A 22,762-nucleotide genomic window follows, 5' to 3' on the forward strand; every position below is an offset into this window, starting at 1 on the left:
ATTAGCTGGAGAGGAAGACGTGGATCGCTGCTAGCTCCGTCAGTTGGACGGATTATGAATAAATAATTCTTCTATAATTCTTTTTTCTTCCCTGCCATATACTAGAAGAGTAGGAGAGTCATGAGAGTCATGAGGCTCATGGCGAAGAAGCAATAATGCCATAAAAAGAAAAGGAGGAAGAAAAAAACTACAGCGTGGAAAATGCTCAAACCCAAACTCGGCCCAGTCCATCTGTATCGTGAATGCCCTTATACGTCGCGTCCCCAATGCCGCGATAGATGAAAAAAAGAAAATGTACCACTAATATACAAAGTACATGATGCATGCTCCATATACCCACCCCCCTTTCTGATTCATAAATTTCCCATATATCCGTTAGCCAGTCGTCTGTATCCTTTCTTTTTTTTGCAAACGTTGATTTGTTTGGTGGCGCGTCAAACACGCCTCGCTAACAAGCTCCCCCCTCTTCTATGATGCTCCCTTTAGTCAGTCTCCTCCTCGATCACCTTGAGAGGCCACGCCAGCGGCTCGTGCCAATGATTTCCCAGATACCCCGCGATGGCGCGAATCAGATTTGCGCCTGCGGTGCCAAATATCCAGAAGCGGCGGCAACGATGGATCAGCACACCCAAGTAGGCTAGAATCACCAAGGCTTCAGGCAGCAGTGTGCGTAACACGTCCACGTATTCCGCCTCGAGGGTGACGATAAATGCAGATGGGGCATGGGGGACGTCTTGATCAGGAAGAGCTCGATGCATGTCGAACGCCCACTGAAGTGAATTAATGGCAATGCGGCAGGCATCAGCGCTGGCTTGATCAAGCCGGGGTGGAGAAGCGTCTCCATACCGGGACACTGAGGATGCGGCCGCATCTATCATTTGGCGGAGAGCAGCGCACTCTGTGCCGGATTTCAATGTCACCGCTGCAATATTGGCATCGTGGGTGATGTGAAGTAGAGGGTATAGCTCGGATTGCATAAGGTAGTCCCAGGTTGGGCGAACTTGGGCAAGAACACCACGATGAAGATGGATGCACTCAACCATGCGTTCAATGAACCCGTGGAAGCTGATGGCGCCGCCACTGGGGCCTCCACCTCCAACACTTCCTCCGCCACCTCCGCCGTGGACTCCCATGATATCGTGGTGGTAGGGAAGAGGCTGTGGCTGCTGATGCTGTAGTAGTGTCTCAGCTAGGACTTGGTTACTCAGCAGACTGGCAAAGAGGAACCGAGGGACGCAGGTGGCCGTATCATCGGCCGGGACCATGGCTGCAATACGTGTGAAAGATGACAGAGCGCGTGTCTGAAGCTCGGTGGCCTGGTTCCTAAAGGATACAATTGTGCCGTTCAACGGCATCTCTCCCGGCTTGGAAGTGAAGGCCACGTGCAGCGCCGACAAAGCCAGTAGCTGGTCAATGAGGTAGGGAGCATCTATCAGGTGCCTGATGGCGATGTCGAGGACGACCTTGATCTGGCCGCGGGCCAAGATGCAGTCGCTCATGGCATCGGACACATGATGGAAGAGCATGAGATGCTCGGCCGTGAAGAGAGTCGCCGGGGGGACTGGCGGGTGATATGCGGTGTTGGTGAAGGACTCTGTGAAGGACGGCAGGGTCTGAGGTCCCGCGGGCGGCGCCGGCGCGAACCTGTAGCGGCCAGCACCGATCACAGACTCTGGAGATGTTGACGAGGGATCAGGACCGCATGGCGGCCACGGAACCGGGTGGTCCGGCTCGCACGACGATGGCGAATGTTGAGATTTGCGGCTCAAGTGCGAGTCGGCCGGGCTGTGCGGCAGCTGCGGCTGCGGAAGGGGCTCGAGTTGGCTCTGAGGCTGGCGAGCTGGAGGGAACGAGCATGCGCGCTCAGCAATGGTGCAGTTGGTGCAGGCTGGACGGCGCTCGTCGCATCGTATGTGTCGTCGCTTGCACTCACTGCAGCCGTTCCGGGATTTTCGGTGCGATCGTCGAGTCTTGACGACGCCGTTTGAACCGGAGCTCCCGTTGAGCTGGTGGTGCATGGTCATGGCTGGGTGACGGGCGGAAGACAGACGATGCAGGGTGAGGAAATGGATGGCGACCCAAAAGGCCCCCCCGGATGCTCTGGGTGGTGTTTTGTCCGCGGTCAGCCTGAGCTGAATGTGAATGGTAGACAATCACAAGCTGCCGGTGATAGGCCAAATGCCGTCAATGGCATGTAGAAGTACTTTTGCCAACTTTATGCTTTATGTCAGGCCGTGGCTGCCGTGGCTGCCGTAGCTGCCGCACAGGCAGGTGCTCCGCCACAAAGCCTCGGGAGCGGAGCCGAGAGGAACAAAGTCCGAATACGAGACGGGGTGAGGTGCCATGCTTAAAGCCCGTGTGGCTGGTGAGCTTCTGGCGTCTGGCTGTGCTCCGCAGTCGATGCTGTTGCACCAAGTATACCAAGTATTCTTCTTCTTCCGCGCAAAGAAGTGCATCGTCTTTGTCGAGAATCGTCAATCTGTTGGATATCTTCATCTAGGCGGACGAGGTGGAGCCAGTCAGCAAGTCAATCATTCTGTCTGTCAGTCGGTCAGTGACGGCATCTTGCTAGCTGCAAAGGATAACGTCCGATTTGACAGCGCCAAAAAAAAAAAAAAAAAAAGGTTGCCGAGAGCTGATGTGGCACCAGCAAAGCTCACAAAGAAAGGGCTGACGCTGATAGATGGGCAGTATGGGGTACAAGACAGAGACATACCGGTCATGATTGGCCAAAAGAATCCGAGCCGCATGAGGGTATCGAAGGCAGGGATTCGGTGCGAGACAGAGCGATATCGATGCTGAGAAGAAAGACTTTTAGCAAAGAGGCGCACAGTTGCTGTATTGGAGCAGTGTGCCAGGTAGCAAGAGTCGATCTGCTTCATTGCAAATCAGTGATCAGGCCTCTGTCGTAACATCCTGCAATGGGCCAGAGCTCCATGGTTCGTAGCAACATGCCACTGCTGCATTGATCTCTGCTGCAGGTCAGCGTCACGTCTGCATCTTGACACGTCGTCTTGCGGCTGGTGGGTGTCAAAGCGTCTCTAAATCCCAAAGCTCCGTGCAAGAACAGAAATTCCGCATCGTGGCGAGAGCGAATCGAGGTGTAGTTCGACAGAGCGTGTGTTGCGTATAGGTGATGGAAGCTGGTATTTATACGAACAAGAACTCAGCCACATCACTTGAGAGGGGTTGGAAGTACGAGTATTCGGATGGACGCCTTCTAGACACCGGGCGGGCGTGGGTCGCTGATTAGTGACGAATGACGGTGGATAGCGGACTCTGAGCTGCTGAGTTATTCCCTAGCTGGGCAGCTAGCTCTAAGAAATACGCGTATTGCGGAGTCGACCTGGGTCTGTCGGAAGCAATGGAACATTCAAGGGTTTGGATACGCGGACCTAGATTAAACGGAGAGTTGGGCAATATACCCTCATTGCGTTGGGTATTAGCTTTGTCCAGGCAGTACTACAAGGTTGATTGGGTGATGCTGAGACTGTAAATGAGGGGAAAGGCTAATATTCAGCACCCCAAGTTGGCTGTCTAGTTGTCTAGCATCCCAGCGACTATGACGAGTTCAAATGTCGTAACAAGACGCAGAGAAAGATCGTTTCTAGTACCTCTGGTATCTCTCTACCTATTCATACTCCTTGCCCTCACCTCGCTCTCGCCCTCGCTCTCGCCCTCACTCTCGACCTCACTCTCGACCTCACTCTCGACCTCACTCTCGCCCTCGCACGAGAGTAAATAGTCCACCGCCTCAGGCTCATTCAACAGCTCATCCGCTCCATTGATCGCACCGCTAATGGCCGCAACTCGAGTAAGATCCCACAAGAACTGTAAGAGCTCGAAATTGGGGGCCACGATGGTACCCATGGCCGTTTTTATCTTAAGGATACACTTCTGACCGCTGAGGACTTTACGGCCATCCCCCCGGGAGGTTAACGGCGGGCTCCATTCCTGGTCATTTTCGAGCCCTGCTCGCTTCATGATATCCTCAAAGGTTACGGAGTCGTGCGGTTTGGTCAAAAATTCCTGCGGCTTTAGACTTGATTTCTTAAGCCAAAACACCTGCGCAAGGACCGAGCCGTCTTTCATCTTAGCCAAAGGCTTCAGTGCCAGGCTGGCTTCAGTGAGTAACAGATGAAGGTCGTTGCCGAGATGGATGAGGGTTTCTGCAGAGAAATTGAAGCAATAGGATGGCGATAGTTGGTGCCACAGCCTTTGCGTTTCTTCATTCCAAAACTGCCGAAACATGGTGCCGATATATTCGCCAAATTCCCGATCCATACTTGGGATGATTCGGCTCAACGATGTGTCCTTGGTTCCACGAATAGGACACGGCCCGCAGAGCGAGTGAGTATACGGATGGAGAGCAAATTCGCATCGACCCCATCGCTCTTTTTCATGGCACTGGCGCCCGCCTCTGATGACTACGCGGTACGCAGAAGTTGTTAGAAGGAACTCATGTTAGGGGTTTTGAAAACTCACAGGCCTTAATTCCCAGCACAGACTCGATATGCATTACCCCAAAGATTCCTGCAGCTTTGAAGAGGCACATGGGAGGTTCGTCAGCATCTAACATGCTGATTAAGTGCCGCAGCCGATCAAGGGGGGCAACCATGATGATCGCGAATCCAACTGCATTTAATCCAAGCTGGATGTTATGGTCATCTTGGAACTTTTTGAGCCAAATGAAGACGTCGCGCCTGGCATCAATATCCGTAATATAATTGAATTGTCCAAGTTCAAGTTCTTCAAGTTTCTCAACTAACGCAGAATTTACTTGGGCCGCCAGCAGACGTGCTACTGGAGAGCTTTCAGGGGCATGAACTTGAACATCCATTGAGACTTATGTGTTTGCGTAATTATTTATGATGCTTCAGGCCAGATGATGAATTTATCGAGAGTAAGTGTCATGTCCGAAAAATGAAGGGCGTCGATGACCTTTATATACTCCCTCCTCGACCATAGGGGTTCTATTTTAAGTAATATGATAATTTGAAGCAACGTATACTTTTCTCAATGTTGAAGATATGGCATCTTCTGATTGACCGAACCTTTACTGGCTGAAGTATCATCCATGAGGAACTTTAATCGTGTACATACTAGTTTGAGAATGCCAGGTATTCAGCACTAAAAGGGCATCGACATCCAAAACGGCCTTAATCACGCCCAATTTATAGAGTCTCATGGCGCTTCCCGCGGCTTCTCCGGTCGACAATAGACACGTCAATACCCATAGCCACGGGCAGAGCCGTTGATAGTAGTCCTCTTACTCTTCGAAGGGTAACGATTTCCCAAAAGACATAGGTGCAGAAGACGCCGAACGCCCTGGTCGTAAAGGTTCGTAGAGCTTCTCTAACGTCCGCTTTCGCCCATGAATCACAATTTTTTCTCATGATGTTAAGCGTATTCTTTACTTTATCTGGAGGAATTTCTCGAAATTGCGTGTCTGTGAGCATGGAGTAAAATATCAAGAGGCTTCTTCATTCACAGCCACCAGCAAGATCAAGTAGATATAAGGACAGGTAGACAGAGTAGATCAAGTAGATATAAGGACACGTAGACAGAGTAGATAAAGTAGATGGAGTAGATGGAGTAGATGGAGTAGATGGAGTAGATGGAGTAGATGGAGTAGATAGAGTAGATAGAGTAGATGGAGTAGATGGAATAGATGGAGTAGATGGAGTAAAATAACTAAGGTAGGTACATATATATAATTATTATTAATTCCTCTAGATTGCGGATAGCCTATTGCTTAGAACAAACATTTTATATAGAATATAATCTATCAAGGCATTTAAAGCCGTATCTGGTTTATCTTTTCAGCTAGGAGATCTGATAGATTTTCTACTATGCTGCTGCTGGGGCCTTGGTTTCTCGCTTTAGAAATAAGAGTCAGGATCATCTTGACTCCCACAGCTACCGACTCCGACCTCGTACGATCGCGGATCATATTGATCGTTTGATCCGCGCTAGATGGATCTAGAGCACCTGACTCATTAAGCACAAGACGAAGTTCGTCGAGGTTCGAGACTGCAGGAACGGCTACCGTTGTATCAAAGCGCCGTTCAACGTCCAACATCTTCAGTGTCGAGACCTGCGATGTTGTAACCAAGATAAGGAGCCGGTGCCCCTGTGGATAGTGAGTGATTAGCACATATAAACCAATTTCATAGTTGGCATTCTTCTTACCTTGGGGGGCTTTGCTGCAATCAGCGTAGTCAGAGCCTCCAGTATGACGTTGGAGAATCGCGGGCCGATCGGATTCCAGCCTATCAACTGCTCAAAGTCGTCGAGGATCAGGATGCTAGCGGCTGACTTGTAGGCATCCGCAAAGGCTTTGTGAATGTAGTCCTTCTTGGCATATTCGTCTCGATACCCCACCAGGTCATCCGGAGACACCAGCTTAATAAAGGGGAATTCGGATCGCATAGCAATATGGGCGGCCAGGGCTGTCTTTCCGGATCCACTTGGGCCGTGAAACAGCACAGATGTGCTGAATTGGTCGGGGTCTTGCTTGACCATGCGAACATCACCCATCGACCTCTGGATGATGGTCTCAATGTGGTGGCTGTAGTGTATTATGCCTCGTCTAACGGCCTCTTCGAGATCGGCCTCGGACACTCCGTAGGCAGGATGAACTTCAGTCAGGGCATTCATAAAGTCATCGCGGTTCACCTTCATGTTTACAACATCCTGCTTGACTGCAGCCAGCTGTCCCACTTCGCTATGGCGTGAGAAGGCAAATGAAGTTGCCGCCTTGACAAGACCGCTGATCTCAGCACCTGAAAAATTCTTCGTAAGGCCTGCTAGTTCCTCAAAGTCGACGTTCGGGTCCAAGACACCGTTGGTGCTCATCTTTGCCGTATGGATCTTTAAGATTTCCAGTCGGCCCTGCTCATCCGGAAGAGAGATTTCAACGTGCACCTCCAAACGACCAGGTCGCATTAGGGCTTCGTCAATCATGTCTTTTCGGTTTGTCATTCCGATCAGGAGAATGTTGTTGAGTTGGTCAACACCATCCAGCTTGGCAAGGAGCTGGTTGACAACACTGTCGCCAACACCAGTACCTCCGCCGGCTCCAGATCCACGCTGCTTACAGACAGCATCCAGCTCGTCAAAGATGATAATATGAAGGCCACTCTCATCCCCCTTTTCTTTGTATTCCTTTTCAGCGTCCGCAAAGAGTTTGCGGATGTTCTCTTCAGACTGGCCGACATATTTGTTCAGCACCTCGGGACCGTTGATAACCTTTGGCGGCCTGGCATTGAGCATATGACCAATCTGTCTGGCAATCAATGTCTTTCCCGTTCCTGGGGGGCCGTAAAGAAGCATTCCCTTGACGTGGGGGATGCCTAGCTTAGCGACCAGGCCAGGGGGGAAGACACGAGATGCGAATGCACGGCGGAAAATGGTCGAGAATTCATTTCCCAGTCCACCAATTCCCATATCTTCAAACTTGAAGTCCGGAGCCAGGATTGCGTTGGAGTTTGGCTTCGTGGCTGAAGGTTTGAGGTTGAAGTCTCCCTTGGCATCACGATGGAACATAACACGAGTCTGGTTAGTGAGGATTCCCCTAGCATGAGACTCCCTGTGGATCTGTTTGCTTCCATCATCCGCCATGGACAGGTCAACTAGGCCAACAGTCTTGACAACGATCATAAGCGGTATGTTTCGAACGTCCATGAGAATTCTCTGCCCAGGAGCAAGGACCTGGTTCTGGAAAGTGTTGATAAAGACCTTGGAAAGCTCATCTTCGTCGTACGGGGTCTCTGTCCTCTTTGTCGGTGAAGCGAACCCAATTTCCACATCTAAAGTCCCCAAATATGCCTTGCCGCCAGACGCAAAAGGATCGAAAACCTCTCCGGTGAAGGTATCTCTCATAGCAACACCACACCATGTGCGTTGGGGGTCGGACAGACTAATACAGCCTCGAGGGAATCCTTGAATAGGTGTCGCAGTGACGACGAACTCGCCGGGTGGCTGGCCGGCACGGAGGAGAACATAGTAGTCTGTGCCATCTCGTCGAGGGGGGAAATCTTCGGCAGAAACAGCACAACTGAGACATATTAGAAGGCATATTTAGCCTAGATGGGGAAGAGCACTTGCATGTTTCCGTAAATCAGCCTTGATTGCAAGGTCTTATCTGCAACCTTCTCAACTTGCAGTGATACCACCCGTCCGCCTCCAGACGGGCCCTTCTCGCCACGCTGTGCAGGTGCTGAAGGGTATCCTTGAGGGCCACCGTATCCCGCCTGCGGAGCACCACCATAGGGTTGATATGATGCGCCACCAGGAGGCGGTCTCTGGCCCTGGCTGGGGGCCATTCGAGGATTGCCTCCAGGCAACCCCATGCCGCCGAAGTGGCCTGGATTACCACCAGGAGGGGCTCGAGACATTGCTTAAGGGGCGGGGTCGGTTTGAAAAGTCGGTCTTTTGAATATCTATACTGATATCTCGTGCGCTGTCGATCGGTTCGCGTTGTGGTGGAATGTGGTAGGAGCGGGTATGACAAGAAAAAGAGAAGAGGAAGGACAAGAAGATGTTGAAACAGCAGGATCAGTTATACATGTAGAGTACCCAGTTATAGCGCCATGAAGCTTGCGTGAGGTGGCCAGACATCGTAATGCTGCCTGATAAGGTTTAGCGTGAGTCATCGAAGCCCCGCAAGGCCCCACGTTCCTGCTTCTCGCAAACCTTCGAGTAGTAGGTACTCCGTACCTTTGAGTAGGTAGTACCTTTGAGTAGTACCTTTGAGTAGTACCTTTGAGTAGTACCTTTGAGTAGTACCTTTGAGTAGTACCTTTGAGTAGTACCTTTGAGTAGTACCTTCGGGGGGTTTTTAGTGATAGGTAGGTAGTTACAAGGTGGAAAGCGATGAAGTTTGTGATGACCGAGCCATTACGGAGTGCTGGTAACCATCACGCAAGGTAGAAAATGGTACAGTCATCGCAAACTTCATCGCTTTCTGCCTGCTAGTAGCGATACTAACAGGAGTAGTGATGCTAGAAGAAGTACCGATACTAGAAAAATATCTTAGAGGTAATAGTGATACTAGAAAAGTACCTAGCGATATTATAAAGTACTCGTTGGCTCATCTGGTTGGCGATGGCTCTAGATTGGCTCGGGCAAGTCCTCCTCGTCTGTCAGATTCTTCAAGTCATCGATACACGTATCAATTGGTCTGGTGGATGACCACATGGGAGCACCCGGCTTTTCTTCAGTGGTTGACCTCGAGACCTCTTGTTTGTCTTCCTGAGCAGTAGCCAACCGTCCTGGAAGCAAGGTAGTGATACTAGGTAGAAGAAATAGCAATAATAGCATGATACATATTTATTGAGTAGGTACGCAACAGTTGCCATTATACTGATAGCAAGGATAAAATTATGGCTCCAATAAGATGCTGATAACCTTCAGATGACTTGTTGCCTATTTTGTGGCTTAAGTGATGGTTTCCCATAGGCTTCACCCCTGAGCCTGTATGAGGTGTTGGAAAGCCAATATAATAATATGGCTTCCCTTGAGCTCTTTGCCGCAGACTCAAAAAGCAACATCAACCCGCAAACCGACAAAACCACGGTAATCAGCTTTCATTTATTCGTCTGGGGAATCAACATAAGAATTCAAATCGCGGCTCTCCCTCAATACATGATCGCCCACCGCCTCCGCCTCGCTGCCGTGCGCAGAGCGACGAGGTCCAATGTCTTCTTCAGCCAGAACATCCCGCGCATGGTTCTCGCCTCCGCCATGTCAACCTCACAGGCCCGGTAAGCCGCACCCGCCGCATCTATAAAGGATACAAAGCCGGAAGAAGAAATAAGCTGATATAGGTCTCTCTTCCACAGGCTCATATCGACCCAGCAGCTCTCCCAAGAAGAAGGCCAGCAGGTCCTCGTCAACCAGCGCCTCAATCGCCCCGTCTCCCCCAACCTAGGCATCTACAAGATAGAGTAGACCTGGTCCGGCGCCTCAGCCTGGACCCGCATCACCGGCTGTGCGCTCTCCGGCGCCGCCTACGTCTATTTCACCACATACCTCGCCTCGCCTCTCCTAGGCCTCCACGTCGAGAGCGCCGCGCTGGCTTCCGGCTTCGCTGCCCTGCCCTTCGTCATCAAGGGCGCCATCAAGTTCACTTTAGCTTTCCCCTTTACTTCCACTTTATCAGCGGCATCAAGCACCTGGTGTACGACTTGGGTATCGGGCTTGCCAAGGCCCAGATCAAGCAGGGAGAGATTGCTCTATGGGTATCAAGCTTCATCGGTGGTGGTTACCTGGCTTTTGGCTTATAGAGAGCATCAACGAAAGGCTTGGGGGAAACAAGACACGTCATCAACCTTCTTGCATGGGAAAACGACTTTGATGTCGTTCTGATATAACGACTTACCCTATAGTTATATATAATTTTAACTTCGTATTATTATTATGATTATTATTATTTTATATTAGACAATTCTATGGATTTATGTTCGGTTCTATAAATATATTCGTATTATTCAAACGTGCTTAGATACCTAGGTATGCTAAATACAGGTGCACGGTCTTGGATGCACATCAGCATCTTAGACAGTGACCATTACGTTATAAAACATGTTGTTTCATCTTACACGTGCAGATACAGCAATTGACACGAAAAACCGCTACGGGGTTTCCCAAATATCCGTCTAAACTGAACCTCTTACAGCTCACAATAGTATCTGATACCATACAGCTCCTTCAGCGAGCAGCCCATCAGCCTCAATGGCAGGGCCAACCTCCACGATAGCGCTCAAGCTCCCATCCAAATATTCATCAGCAACGTCTGACAGCGCAGCCCCTACCATCGACTGGCTCTCGCGATCATGGACCGTTACGCACTCAACCCTCTCCATGTGGCGCGCGGCGCGTAACGTCCGCATCACCTACAAGCCCCTCCCGCCCAAAGCCGACGGCCGCCTGCGCATCGACGACCTCGTCGAGTACGAGCCCAGCGACAAGGACACTGCGCTCAAGTCCGTCGCCGGTATCGACACCCAGAGCCCCGGCGGCTGGGACTGGCGCGGCAAGGGCTGGCTCTTCTTCGTGGGCAGCCATTGGGAGCTGCTTGGTTGGGGGGAGGAGGCGTTGGCGGACGGCAGGACGGAGAGGTGGGCGGTGACATGGTTTGCGCCGACGCTGTTTACCAAGGAGGGATTGGATATTTACAGCGACCAGAGGGAGGGGCTGAGTGAGGCTACGTATGGGAAGATTGATCAGGCGCTGAGAGGGTTGGATGCGAAGGCGTTAGTCGACATGGTTGCGCAGGATATGAGGCCGGTTGAGATCAAGCTTCCATGGGCGCAGAAATGATACCCGATGTTGTTTTAGACTTTGCTTTATTGATTCAACTAGCTAGAGGAATGCGCACGCTCGTCATAATTCATTAATTTCTGGGTATGCATTACTATATACAAAAGGTCCGGCAGCACGCCATCATTTCTCATTTCTCATTTCTCATCTCTCATCACGCCGGTGCCTGTGCCGCCTCCGGTCTGGGGAACGCGATCGCGAGTCACCACGCCGCCTTCGCCGCTCCTCGTCTTTCTGCCGTCTCCTATCACGATGATCATCGCGACGCTCACGCCTCTCTGAATCCCGATCTTTGTATCGTCCTCTGCTTGAATCGCGCCTACTGGAATCTAGAGTGTTTCTTCCTTCTCGCTCTTCTCTCTCCCTATGTCGATGCCTGTGTCTGTCGCGATGTTCTTCTTTGCGCAGTTGTCTGAGTTCATCATCTCTCTCTGCCTGTATTTTCATGCGCTCTCTCTTCAGCTCGCGAATTTGTGACGCGCCTTTCTTCATCATGGCCAATGGATCGTTGGAATTGATTCGGTGAGTGTCGCGAGCCTTGCGATCGGGGTCATTATTCCCCCAGACGTCTCTGGACGAAGCGTCTGGAGCAACCCCTTCACGCTGTGAATACCAAGGCCTGCTAAGGCCATCTTTCCCAGCCGCGTTGGAAAACCGCATAGTATATTGATCTTCATATTCCTTTTCCTTCTTTTTCTTTTCGGCTTCGGCTTCTTCGTTCTTCTCTGCATGTGCTCTTGCTCGTTCGTCGCCAAAGAGGTCAATGTGTCCAGCACCATCGATGATCGGAGCCGAGCTCGCTGGCTTGCGACTGGATTCAACAACTGCGTATTTTGCGCTGCTCCTCTCTTGCGCCAAACGTAGCTCGAACTCGGTATCGTCCTCCCCCGGCCGCTTCCTCTTGCGGCCTTGACCAGGGAATCTTGATCGCGCGCTGACGGAAGTGCTCTCAGCCTTTTCTGATTCAACATCTCGCTCGTCTTCTAAGGGGGGAGGCGATTCGCCGCGCAGGATCGCTAATCGCCTCTGAGCATCGATTTCTTGCATGCGCCGCTCCTCCTCTTCCTCCGCGGCCTTGGCGGCTGCCTCGTCTCTTCGGACGCGGGCGATGTTGTCGGCATTGTAGACATTCCACGACTTTTTCCCTAGTAAGTGACTGGAATTGAATCAACATCAGTGAGATGCGTTGGCTTTTGTGACTAGGATAGAAGACTTACAGCGGCATGGCGGAATCTGTAAATGGCCTGTTCGTCTCAATTGACGAAGCTTGTTGCTGAAGCTGTCTTGTGAAACTCACAGCAGTCTTTGATAAGGGATAAGGCTCCAATCTGCAGTATAGAGGTGGGGCAGCGCTGTTAGTACGGTATGTCACCTATTGCCTGGTACCTGCTAATACACCTGTTTAGTACCAATGGATGTTCAATAGCCATGCACAGCCCCGCTTATTAGAAGCCCGCCTTTATTGGAGGCTGAAGCTCATCCACAGAACGCGTGACCCCAGATTGCGACAAAGAGCCAACTTTGCATCGCGAGCATTTTCACCCATCACCGCAAGCAAAGGTCTCACACAGCCAACCAAGCCGCTCTCCTTCACAATCCTGGAAATAGCCAACAGCTCGGTCTTCAGGCTCCCTTCATCCCCCCCTTTTTCCACTCACTCAGGCCGCTTTCAATGGATACGCCGCTTGACGACGAGGCCATGGCCCAAGCCATGGGCTTCTCTTCCTTTGGCGCCCAGGACCGGTCCCAGAAGAAGCGCAAGTATAATCCCCACGCCGACGCCATCGTCGGGTCTGACTCTGCGACTGCTCAGCGCGCGGCCAGGCCATCCGCAACAGGGTCCAACTCGACGCCGCTCGGTCTCCCCAACAGGAAGCCTGACCATGCCGCCGCCAATGCTGACGAGATTGACCTGGATGAGGATGAGAACGAGGGTGACGATGACGGAGTTGTGTCAGATCCGACTGGGATGCCCGAAAGGCCAGGTGAATCACCAGCCCCGGCGTTAGTGCGCCCACCTGGATTGCCAGATCGCCCACCACCAGGGATCGGGATCGGCTTCGTGGGCTCATCCAGAGGCCGCCAGGGCAGCCATGGAGCCCAGGACGGCTCGCGACGCACCGTCGAGTGGGAGGGATACTATGACCCCTCGTCAAACGAGAATCCCTGGAGACGACTGGAGGAATCGAGAGGCTTGCAATCCTTGGGTACATGGATTCCTCGGGGCCATCAAGCAAGTGCTTCGAGTTGAAAGCTATTATTGGAAGGTTGATTCGCAGTTACCGTTTAATTTCGAACCGCGGGAGCATGAAAAATGCCTACAGCACACCGTTGGCTCAATCAAATCAATATTACAGCGCATCAAGCATACTGGGTGCTGTAATGTTATTTTTGAGCTGTTCCTGGATATTCACGCTGATGAATATATCACGTGATGCATTCAACCAAGCCAAAGAAACTTTCAACGCTCACCACTTCAATGGTGAGATGACGACAGGCCCTGTGGCCTGGGGGGGGGGTTCGTGATGGCTTCAACACCTCTGCCAAGGTGGCCTCAATACCAGCGGATATGGCACGGCGCTTACGGGAAATGGGGTCATTCACACCTTGGAAGCCAAGCTTAAGGAGCTATTCATCACGTCCAAGACTGGAAAAGGACACTTTTATTGCTACAGAGCTTACAAACATCCTCATCATCTTGCAATAGACTCTAGGGTGCCCACAGCAACGCCAACAACGCCAAATAGAGTAGTACTTCCTTGCCTTTGGTTCCCGCCGATACCCAATGCAGCAATATTTCATCCCCAATAGGAAAGGCGCCTTCACATCCCATCACATCTTTCTGCCTCTACGGAGTCCTCGCTCGCTCGCTCCAGCTCATCGCACACCCCTGGTGGGGAAGAGGGCCGTCTTGGGCGCTGAGGACCCTGCAACCCTCGTGGTTTGCACGAGATGGTCATTGCAGCCCCTGGTCTTCCTGCAGGTTCAGAAAGAGGAGTGTACGCTTCGGCCCTGCTCCCCGATTGCCATCATCTATCCAATCATAAGTCATTATTGTCGTAAGTTTCTCGTTTCTCACCCCCACACCGTCACAGCGCCAAAACGGGGCTTGTGGCGGGTAGAACCGCCCGGCCATAGGGCTGGTAAAGCAGCAAGAGATCTGGCATCCAACCCTGCAAGATTGCCGCGCGGTTCGCGCCAAATTCAACTTCAGTTCATGCTAGTGAATGGAACGCTTTCCTCCCAGTTGAAATCGCTCAGAGTGATGCAAATTGTGGCCGAAAAGGCACAACTTTTGGTCGTGAATATAGCCGTTGGCGCAAAGAATGATGAAATTCGCTTTTTGTGAAATCGCCGGAAAAAGCCGTATTGATGAAAAACACAAAAGAAAACAGAGTGTGAGAAACCGATTTTTTTCCCGTGCTTAGTTGTACTCTGGGGAGGGAAAGCGTTGGCGAGCCTTTGCGTGCTCCTTGGGGTGCTTTCGTGCAGCCTTTGCGTTGAGAGATCTGCATTTTGATGGCCTGAATTAGCAGCAATTCTTATATGTAAAAGAAACGCGGTTGTTTTTCAATTGCGCTTGCTCCGCCACTTCGATCGTGGAAAGTTTAAACTTTGTTGTAGGGGGGTGACACTTACGAAACTTTCTTCTGAGTCCACTCCAGGTCGTTGCGGACCTCCCGTGCATCCCGCATGCCCTCAGAGAATCGCTCACGCGTCCTGGCAAGGCGAGCTTGGGCCTGCTTTTGCAGCTCCATGAGTTCGCGGTGCTTGGCATTGAGTTTACCAGAACTAGAGTAGAGACGAATATTTTAGCCCAATTCTGATAAAGGGGATTTAAGAGAGCCGTTTCAGTGTGAAAAGCGTCTCCTCTCCCCTCGAGGCGCCTGGGCTTTCGACCACGTGGAGGAAGATTTACTCACGTTTGTGCTTGGACAGCCATGCTCCGATCGAGAGGGATGGGGTCGAACGAGTTAGAGAAACGCTCCTGCATGTACTCCTGGAAGTCGACGCCGCTAGCGGAGCCGGTGCTTTCGTAGTCGCCGCTAGAGCTACCAATGTAACCAGCAGAGGTGGCGGAATATCCAGAGGGAACACCAGAGGCGGAGCTCATAGTGTCATCGCATTCTGGTGGGGAGCTGGAGTATTGGCTGTAGGTGGGGTATTGGCTGCCTTTGGAGGGAACAGCCATGGGCATGGAGTAGGCAGCAGTTTGGAATGAGCCAGACATGATGAATAATGGCCAATTGGAGAGGTAAATGGGCTAGAGCGTCGTGTGTGTGTGTGTGTGTGCGTGTGTGTAGTATCAGACAAGTGACCAAAAGTTGCCACAGGTAGTAGATGAGTATAAGTCCTGGTGTTGTTGGAGTTGAAGAAGGTTGTTTTTGTTTTGGAACAAAGGGCCAAATGTAAACTTGGGGAGGTAGTTGAATCTTGCTGGAGAAAAGTGATACGAAAGGAAGAAGAAGAATTCGTCTCAACCCAAACACAATGGCTCCTTTTATACTTTTTCAGGACCCTCCCCGGTCGTCATTGACCTAGTCAAAGGGATGAGAGACCATGCCTTCATTCGCCGGGGCCGGCTATCCTCGACCCCGCCTGTGGTGAGTAGGCAGACAAACATGAAGTGATGGCGCTATCACCATAGAGCAGCATGGACGAGACATTCGTGGAGACTTGCATAGTGTGAGCCGAGAGAGTACTAGCAAGGGGAGGAGGCGTGGTTGTGGACGTTGTGGACCAGAATCCTCTGTAGAGACGGCCGAGCTTTCACCATCCAGGATACCATTGAGCACTGAACCAACCAGAACAAAGAATTGAGAAGCAAGGTGAAGGAATGGGTAGGGGTGGGAATAGGAACCAAACACCAGTTGGACGAGGTAGAGAAAACATGAAGTGCGGTGGTGCAATGAGAACCAACTTAGACTGGACAGAGAACCGCTGTGAATTCCTTCAAAAAACACACCAGAGAATGTCGACCCCTACCGACATATGCCGGGGGGAGGCCAAGTTGCAAAGACCCCGATCAGTGGAGCCAATTCCCATTGTTAGATTAGACGCGGTGTGTATAAGTGGGAAAAAGTACATATTCCCAGTTTAAGGATCGGTAAAGGTGCTAGAGAAAAAGGCAGGGATGGGCGTGGGATGGGGTATGACGGAGGCTCGGATCTGAGCAAGGCAATGAATTATTCACTGATGGGAACCAAGGCCGGATAAGTGTCCCAGCCAGGCAAGACGAGGAGGAAAAGGGTGGCTGCACTAGGCATTGGGACCAACAACAGAGAAGCGCCATGAACCGGATGGAGATGGACACACGGACTCTGACAAAGGCAGCATCAAGGCTTGCTTTGCCATGGGTACTTTGCTTTGGCTATGGGGGAGGCAAAAGGTGCTAGACTCGGCATGGCCAGGATGAGGCAGTGGAGAGGTTTGTGCAGGCTGAGGACACGCCATGCCGTGGACCACGGAGAACCGACGGGGGCGGAACAGAGAGAGAAGAGAGGCAACGAACGAAGAGGAGTAGGGGGGGGGGGGGGTGTTTGTCCAAGCCGGAGCCAGCAAGTATGACGAACGGCCGTCGATTCATCGGCTCTGGAGCTACATTAGCTGGTAAGTATCTAGCGGCTGGAGCAGGAACAGAGAGAGAGGAAAAGTCTTTTTGTTCAACAAGCGCAGCGACGCTAGTTGGACGCGAAATGGTGTGTGCCAAAAGCAGCACCAGATTTCCTCTTTTTTTTCTTGTCTGGATTTTCCCCTGCGTAGACCTAAAATCTCATGGTTGGCTGCTTTGACGACGCCACGAGGGAGGGACCCATCGGATGCAAGCAGCGGTGCATTGCTGGGCCTGGCGGATGCAGAAACACCGGCGGACCGTCTACGATAGAGCGAGTACTCGTAGCAGCGGGTCAGGCAGGAGTGCAGCAGAGAAGCCAGCGCGAGCGCGGTCTTTTTCCCTTCTGGCGCTTGGAGAGGTGAGGTGGTGGTGATGCGTTGTCAAGATATCCGCCAGAGCATGTTCCGAAAGGGCCAAGATTTGATGCGTGTACAAAGTGCTGGAGGACAGTTGATCCTTGGTTAGGGCGACAAGGCATGGAAGGCAGCAAGGGGGGTGTGGCTGCAGCGGGTTTGGCGGTGGATGGAGTAAAGCCGACATGATTCGTCTAAATTCAGCAATATCAAGACAGTAAGTACGGAGTAACTTTGTGTGTGTATGACAGGCAAACGACAACGGCGATCGATTGAATGATAGAGAAACGCCGTAGAATGAGAACAGATTGCATGCAATGAAATCATAGGCCTTTTGCGCTTCACCTTCCGCACTTTGCTGATGCTGCATCCAACGCTGCCGGCATTGGCAAATACGACATGCAGCTTACACTTAGGTTAGTATTACGAGCGCATACCTTGCCTTGCCTTGCCTTGCCTGGTGCCATGTACATGTGCGTGGAGGACCTATCTTAAACTATTCAGTAGTAGTATAGTAAGGTAATACGCCTACCAACTAATAGGTAATTAATCGCTTGCCATGACATGCTCGTAATTACATCCATCTGTAGTAGCTATAGATTAGTAGCCGCACACCGCCGAGTATCGTCCCTACATGTATATCGCTCGCCGCAACGCCTGACAGTGAGACACAACTTGGACACCTTTTTGTCTTTGCGCCTGCTCGGCTGACCGATGCCACCATGGCACAAATGGTGGCAGCTCTACGCGGCACCGCTTCATTTTCTTGTGTTGCACTCAGGCTCCGACTCCACCACCTGGCTCCAGCTTGTCGAGACCTTGTGTCGTTCTCATTGGAGGTTAATGGCCATCCGAGCACCGGTTGAGGCTAATTCGCCCAGGCCTTGGGGGGCTTCTGCAGCCTCAATTGGTTGAAAATCGGACGGGCCAGTGAAAAAAAAAAAAAATTGGAAGGCGAACAAGGGCGTTCGTTGGAATTCGGTGAAAAGGACCGCCTTCAAGAGACGGCCTCGCCCCTCCCCCGCCATGTTCATCGTATCAAGAGAGACGAGAAGCTCGAACACGTCAGCTGTACATGAAGACTCGCCACGGCCAACAGGCGAACAGCCAGTATCCTCACCACAGATTTGCATCGCCAGATGCCCTGGGCGTATGCATCAAGCGCCATGGATGTCTGGTGGAGACGGCATGAGTTCGTCTTTTCGGTGTGTGCAGGGCGTCTGCAAATCCGTAGGGCCGTGCTGCAGCTCCAACGCATCAGGCAAGCAAGCCTCCTAGTGCATCGTGGAGACCAGGAGCCCAATAGAAGCAGCCCAAGATACCCGAGATATCATCACTCACTCGGCTTGACGCAGCAGGCCCTGGATGTCCCCTGCAGCGCCGCTTGGGGCAGAAATCACGCTCTGCCATGCCGCGGTAGGTACACATGTTACACATGGACGGACCACTAATGCAGTAAGAGGCATAATACCGGGTTGGTGCCAGATGGCGGCAAGGTAGACTTGCACCATGGAAAGTACACGTCGAGTATCGATGGTACGAGTCTTGATGGCTTCGATACAAGAGGCCGGGCTTAGCCATCGGAGGTCCGACGATTTGAGCCAGTGATTGCTAATTTCGGCACTTTACGGAGCACACACGGCCACCAGAGGGCCTCGAATGTAGAACATGGTGTCTGGGTGAGACAAAGAGGCAGTTAGTTGTGCGTGACACCAACCGTGCTCGGGCATCCTGAAGACGACTGACATTTATGCCTTGCTGGTTGCACCAAACATCCAGCCTGGATTCAAGACCGCAGGTTGCCTTGACCGCTGTCTTGGTGGTGAATTGATGCCTGGTTGCTTCTCGCTCTGTGAACTTCTCAAGAATTAGCAGCTGTAAAAGCCCACCCCGCTAGCAATGTTGTGCATGAATGTGGCTTTTGGAACGATGCCATGACAGAAACTTTACGGCGGAGATGGCGTGTAGGTTTTTCTGTGGACTGAGATGCGGGCTTATACGGCTTCGTCGGCCGACTCGACCAAGCGGCGATAATAATAATAATAACCAACACAGAGCTCGCTGGGAATCAAACAGACCTGGACTCATTGCCATCAAAGCATTGGAACTCAATGTCAGAGGCGTATGAGCATGCCTCGAGATGTGTGTCTGAATACATCATAGCGATGGCCATGACGGTGCGAGCCCATGAGGATGAAATCGCTAAAAATCAAGACATGGGTTAAGAAACCAAGAACCAGCCGAAACGGGAAAATCGAGTTTCGTTTTGACGTCTACCCTCCCCTCCCACACGCCCCCTCCTCATGTCCAGAAGCCTCTCCCGAAAGGCTGGGAAGAAGGTATGTGTTGTCAATGGCAGGGGGATAGCGACATTGACCAGGGGTCGAACGACAAGATTAAACTACAAGCATTTGGTATCACGGAGAAGAGGAAGAGGGAAAACAGAGCAATAGAGAAACCCAGGATGAAGCAGTAATAAAAAAGGGGGGACAATACAATATTCAAGTAGTATTTTTTTAAGAAAAAAAATTATTGAAAGGATAGAAAAGAGAGACAAAAAGAGTAAAATAAAAAAAAGATCTTCAATGCCAGCGTTGCAATTGAGTTCATGGGCTCCTACGCGGCTACGCCCGCCACCCCCTCCAAGGCGCAAAAGACAACTCATCACTGTGCAAGCGATTCGCAGCCGAAGGCGCCACCCTGGACAAAGACCAGACTGACCAATCTACTTTTTTGTTCCATCAGTTAATCCTTTATTTTATTAATTGTATTGATAAAAACGAGCAAGAGGAAGACTGTGTGTATCTTGATATGCAAAGGAGTCGAAACGCAGACAGACACACACCACAAATCCGTCATGGAAACCAAAACTCAACGAGGCGCTGTTTGTGCACGCTGAGGTGGCAACCCCCACCTTCTCACATTTGATGTCCAGCCCACCACTCTTTTTTCTCCCCCAGGAGAGATGATGGGTGGACCTTTTCCCTCTCTTTCAAACCGGGAGCCATGATTGTTTCTGGTGTGGCAATTCGTTTTGTTCCCTTTTTTGCTGCTTCTTTTCATTAACACAGCTAAGATACCTAGGAGGCATTGGTAGGAGAGAGCGAATGGAACTCCCATCATGGCCTTGAAGAGATCGGTTCTGGGTAAGAATATGACACGCCCAACGTATTTCGTGCATCAGCAATCCTGCCTCTTGGGACGTGCTCGTGGCACCTCTTCATCAATGGGCATCAGTGCATCTGCTGTGGCATCTGCGCGACATCGCCACGGCATACGCTGCCGCAACACACCATGTGTCTCCTGGCGGTAGATTTTTCGGTCGTAGAGTCGGCCGGCTGCATAAATTACTAGGTAGTATGCAGAGGTGGCTTAACGAGCTCATTGGCGGTCAGAACACTGCCATCCAACCCGATTTCAGGAGGCACTTGCATATAAAATTATGCGGATGATGCATGCAGGCATCTGGAATAGGTATATCAAATTACATGTCTACCTTATCTACCTAGTACTTTATCTACCTACGAGCTATCTACCAGCACCTCCTGGGTGACTACCTCGCACGTATGTAACCGGTGATCCATCGTATAAGTGGCGGCTCGCCGATAGCCTCTACCATGTGGACCAGAAGAGCCAGATAACACAATCAAGAACCAAGAAATCCCAAATGTCGTGATATAGAAAGTACAAGTGAAGAGGGGGAGGAAGATAGAAAGAATGGCATTACAGAGTGAAGAAGATGTAAAAAAGTACACATGTACCATTATCAAAACAAACGCAGCCTCATATGCGGACTGTGTATGGCTAGCCAAACAGCTTAAGAAAGCCCCAGATGCCAATTCCACTAAGCACCGGGATCGTCAGGTTGTCGTCCCATCCGAAGAGGTCGGCCACTTCGCTGGCGGAGGCGACAAAACCGGACCAAACACTCATGATACCGAGGGCTACGGAGCCGGAGACGGATGCCATGTTGTCCGGGATGCCGACGGCCTCGGTCAATGCTTGCGGCAGCGACAGAGTGCCCGTGAACATGAAGTTTTCGTCGCCGGGCATGGGTCCAATCGTTGGGACAAGCCACCCGTACCAGAGGTAGGAGGTGGCCACGCCGACGAGAAAGGCGGCCAGAGATCCGGCCAGAGACTTGCCGCGGCGCAGTCTCGGGGTATATCGTCCCCAGAGGCGGCCAAAGGTGCTGGCAGCAGTATCGCACCAGCTGAGAAGAAGGACGCTAATGACACCGACGTCCTTCGGGAAGAAGTAGAGGGTGATCCAGGCGCCCAGGAGATAGAAGATGACGCCATTCCAGCCCGCGTACTCGCTCTCTCTCATGAGGGCGCCGAGCACTTTGACGTAGAGCCGGTTAAACGAGGCGTATCGATGCCGCAGCCAGTCGACGGTTGTGATGGGCACGAGAGCGGCCATCAGATACGGCGGCACGGCGCTGGTCTGGGTTCCTGAGCTGTAGAGCCAGACGACAAAGAAGCCGATGGAGACGTGCAGTGCCTTGCGCGGGACCTCGTGCTTGTGCACAAACGTCCGCCAGTGTCTGTGGATGGGGATGAGCCCGAGAGGACTGGGGCTGCGGCTGAAGTCGCGCCAGCTCCATCCCGTGATCGCGGGCTGGGGAGGAGCCAGATGGCCGTTTGTCGTGGCCAACCGAGTGGCCGTTGCCGTTGCCGTGGCCATGATGCCGTCCTGGTCTGTCTTGGATGATGCTGTCGGCGTCTTGGTCATGCGAGGCACGCGCGATTCGAGGGGGGAGCGGCTTCTTGTCCGGGATCTCCGGGGCCCGGAGCTGGAACTGTTATCATCGCTCTGTTCCTCCTCCACCGCCTGCTGCGTCGGGGCCTTCCTTCGACTCCGGGTCATGGGGCCCACGTAATCCTGCACGTCTCGTTCTGAGGGCGTCGGGCTCGGCGAGATGATGCGAGGCGTTTGCGGCACGCGAGCCGACTGGCGACGCAGCGACATGGTGAAGCTTGCGGGCGGGAGCGCAGGGCAGTTGACAGCGCCCACGACGAGCCGTCGCAGTGATTCAAAGCCCGAGGGCCACAGAGACTGTCGATGGTCCCAGCGCGAGAGGCGCGGAACGTCAATGCTGCTGCTGCTGCTACTGCTGCTGCTGGTGTCGCTGCTACTTCTGCTTCGGCCGCTGATGCTGTGAGGGCTGAAGAGCTCGAGCTCGAACAGGCTGTGCGATGACGAGGGGCTGACAGGGGACAGATTGACGGGGCGAGTTGGGTCCTCCAGGATGAACGATGGTTTAGCAGCGATGCGGTAGAGGCTAGACCCTCTGCCACATTACCAGCGCCGGTGCAGGTACGGATGATGCGCCCAAAAGAAGAGAGAAGTGGGAAAGAGGATCAAGAGGACAGATGGTGTCGACGGTATGTATTTATTGGCTGTCGCTGTCCACGGAGCAAGGCTGGGTCATCCGTCGTTTTGCGAAGCGGCTAGGATGTCAATTTCA

General features: G+C 52.1%; 11 protein-coding genes across 11 annotated transcripts; 4 read left to right on the forward strand and 7 right to left on the reverse strand.

Moving 5' to 3' along the window:
- Positions 1-482: 482 nt before the first annotated feature.
- On the reverse strand, positions 483-2,072 carry TRIVIDRAFT_232639 (uncharacterized protein; the record flags this gene model as incomplete). The annotated part of the gene is made up of 1 exon (XM_014094246.1): positions 483-2,072. One exon carries the CDS (start codon positions 2,022-2,024, stop codon positions 483-485), a length of 1,542 nt encoding a protein of 513 aa, XP_013949721.1.
- Positions 2,073-3,627: 1,555 nt separating this feature from the next.
- On the reverse strand, positions 3,628-4,840 carry TRIVIDRAFT_64578 (uncharacterized protein; the record flags this gene model as incomplete). Its single annotated transcript, XM_014094247.1, has 2 exons — positions 3,628-4,427; positions 4,486-4,840. The coding sequence occupies 2 exons, from the start codon at positions 4,838-4,840 to the stop codon at positions 3,628-3,630; spliced, it is 1,155 nt and encodes a 384-aa protein (XP_013949722.1).
- An 865-nt stretch (positions 4,841-5,705) lies between these two features.
- TRIVIDRAFT_82571 (uncharacterized protein) lies at positions 5,706-8,399 on the reverse strand (the record flags this gene model as incomplete). The annotated part of the gene is made up of 4 exons (XM_014094248.1): positions 5,706-6,133; positions 6,193-8,039; positions 8,106-8,127; positions 8,163-8,399. The coding sequence occupies 4 exons, from the start codon at positions 8,397-8,399 to the stop codon at positions 5,798-5,800; spliced, it is 2,442 nt and encodes an 813-aa protein (XP_013949723.1).
- A 1,249-nt stretch (positions 8,400-9,648) lies between these two features.
- Positions 9,649-10,289, forward strand: TRIVIDRAFT_187673 (uncharacterized protein; the record flags this gene model as incomplete). The annotated part of the gene is made up of 4 exons (XM_014094249.1): positions 9,649-9,767; positions 9,846-9,918; positions 9,955-10,127; positions 10,166-10,289. The coding sequence occupies 4 exons, from the start codon at positions 9,649-9,651 to the stop codon at positions 10,287-10,289; spliced, it is 489 nt and encodes a 162-aa protein (XP_013949724.1).
- Positions 10,290-10,737: 448 nt separating this feature from the next.
- Positions 10,738-11,325, forward strand: TRIVIDRAFT_38889 (uncharacterized protein; the record flags this gene model as incomplete). Its single annotated transcript, XM_014094250.1, has 1 exon — positions 10,738-11,325. One exon carries the CDS (start codon positions 10,738-10,740, stop codon positions 11,323-11,325), a length of 588 nt encoding a protein of 195 aa, XP_013949725.1.
- Positions 11,326-11,691: 366 nt separating this feature from the next.
- On the reverse strand, positions 11,692-12,480 carry TRIVIDRAFT_130289 (uncharacterized protein; the record flags this gene model as incomplete). The annotated part of the gene is made up of 1 exon (XM_014094251.1): positions 11,692-12,480. A coding segment is annotated over one exon (789 nt), but the record flags the coding sequence as incomplete, so codon positions are not given.
- Positions 12,481-12,997: 517 nt separating this feature from the next.
- On the forward strand, positions 12,998-13,576 carry TRIVIDRAFT_38251 (uncharacterized protein; the record flags this gene model as incomplete). Its single annotated transcript, XM_014094252.1, has 1 exon — positions 12,998-13,576. The coding sequence occupies one exon, from the start codon at positions 12,998-13,000 to the stop codon at positions 13,574-13,576; it is 579 nt and encodes a 192-aa protein (XP_013949727.1).
- Positions 13,577-13,966: 390 nt separating this feature from the next.
- Positions 13,967-15,757, reverse strand: TRIVIDRAFT_74500 (uncharacterized protein; the record flags this gene model as incomplete). The annotated part of the gene is made up of 3 exons (XM_014094253.1): positions 13,967-14,834; positions 14,965-15,117; positions 15,249-15,757. 3 exons carry the CDS (start codon positions 15,554-15,556, stop codon positions 14,750-14,752), a joined length of 546 nt encoding a protein of 181 aa, XP_013949728.1.
- Positions 15,758-17,477: 1,720 nt separating this feature from the next.
- Positions 17,478-18,966, forward strand: TRIVIDRAFT_211118 (uncharacterized protein; the record flags this gene model as incomplete). The annotated part of the gene is made up of 4 exons (XM_014094254.1): positions 17,478-17,509; positions 17,622-17,708; positions 17,800-17,806; positions 17,892-18,966. The coding sequence occupies 4 exons, from the start codon at positions 17,478-17,480 to the stop codon at positions 18,156-18,158; spliced, it is 393 nt and encodes a 130-aa protein (XP_013949729.1).
- On the reverse strand, positions 17,769-18,966 carry TRIVIDRAFT_217263 (uncharacterized protein; the record flags this gene model as incomplete). Its single annotated transcript, XM_014094255.1, has 1 exon — positions 17,769-18,966. One exon carries the CDS (start codon positions 18,871-18,873, stop codon positions 18,550-18,552), a length of 324 nt encoding a protein of 107 aa, XP_013949730.1.
- Positions 18,967-20,754: 1,788 nt separating this feature from the next.
- TRIVIDRAFT_217264 (uncharacterized protein) lies at positions 20,755-22,620 on the reverse strand (the record flags this gene model as incomplete). The annotated part of the gene is made up of 1 exon (XM_014094256.1): positions 20,755-22,620. The coding sequence occupies one exon, from the start codon at positions 22,261-22,263 to the stop codon at positions 21,097-21,099; it is 1,167 nt and encodes a 388-aa protein (XP_013949731.1).
- Positions 22,621-22,762: the final 142 nt, after the last annotated feature.

The sequence above is a fragment of the Trichoderma virens genome (assembly GCF_000170995.1).
Source record: "Trichoderma virens Gv29-8 chromosome Unknown TRIVIscaffold_92, whole genome shotgun sequence".
NCBI classification, from domain to species: Eukaryota; Fungi; Ascomycota; class Sordariomycetes; order Hypocreales; family Hypocreaceae; genus Trichoderma; species Trichoderma virens.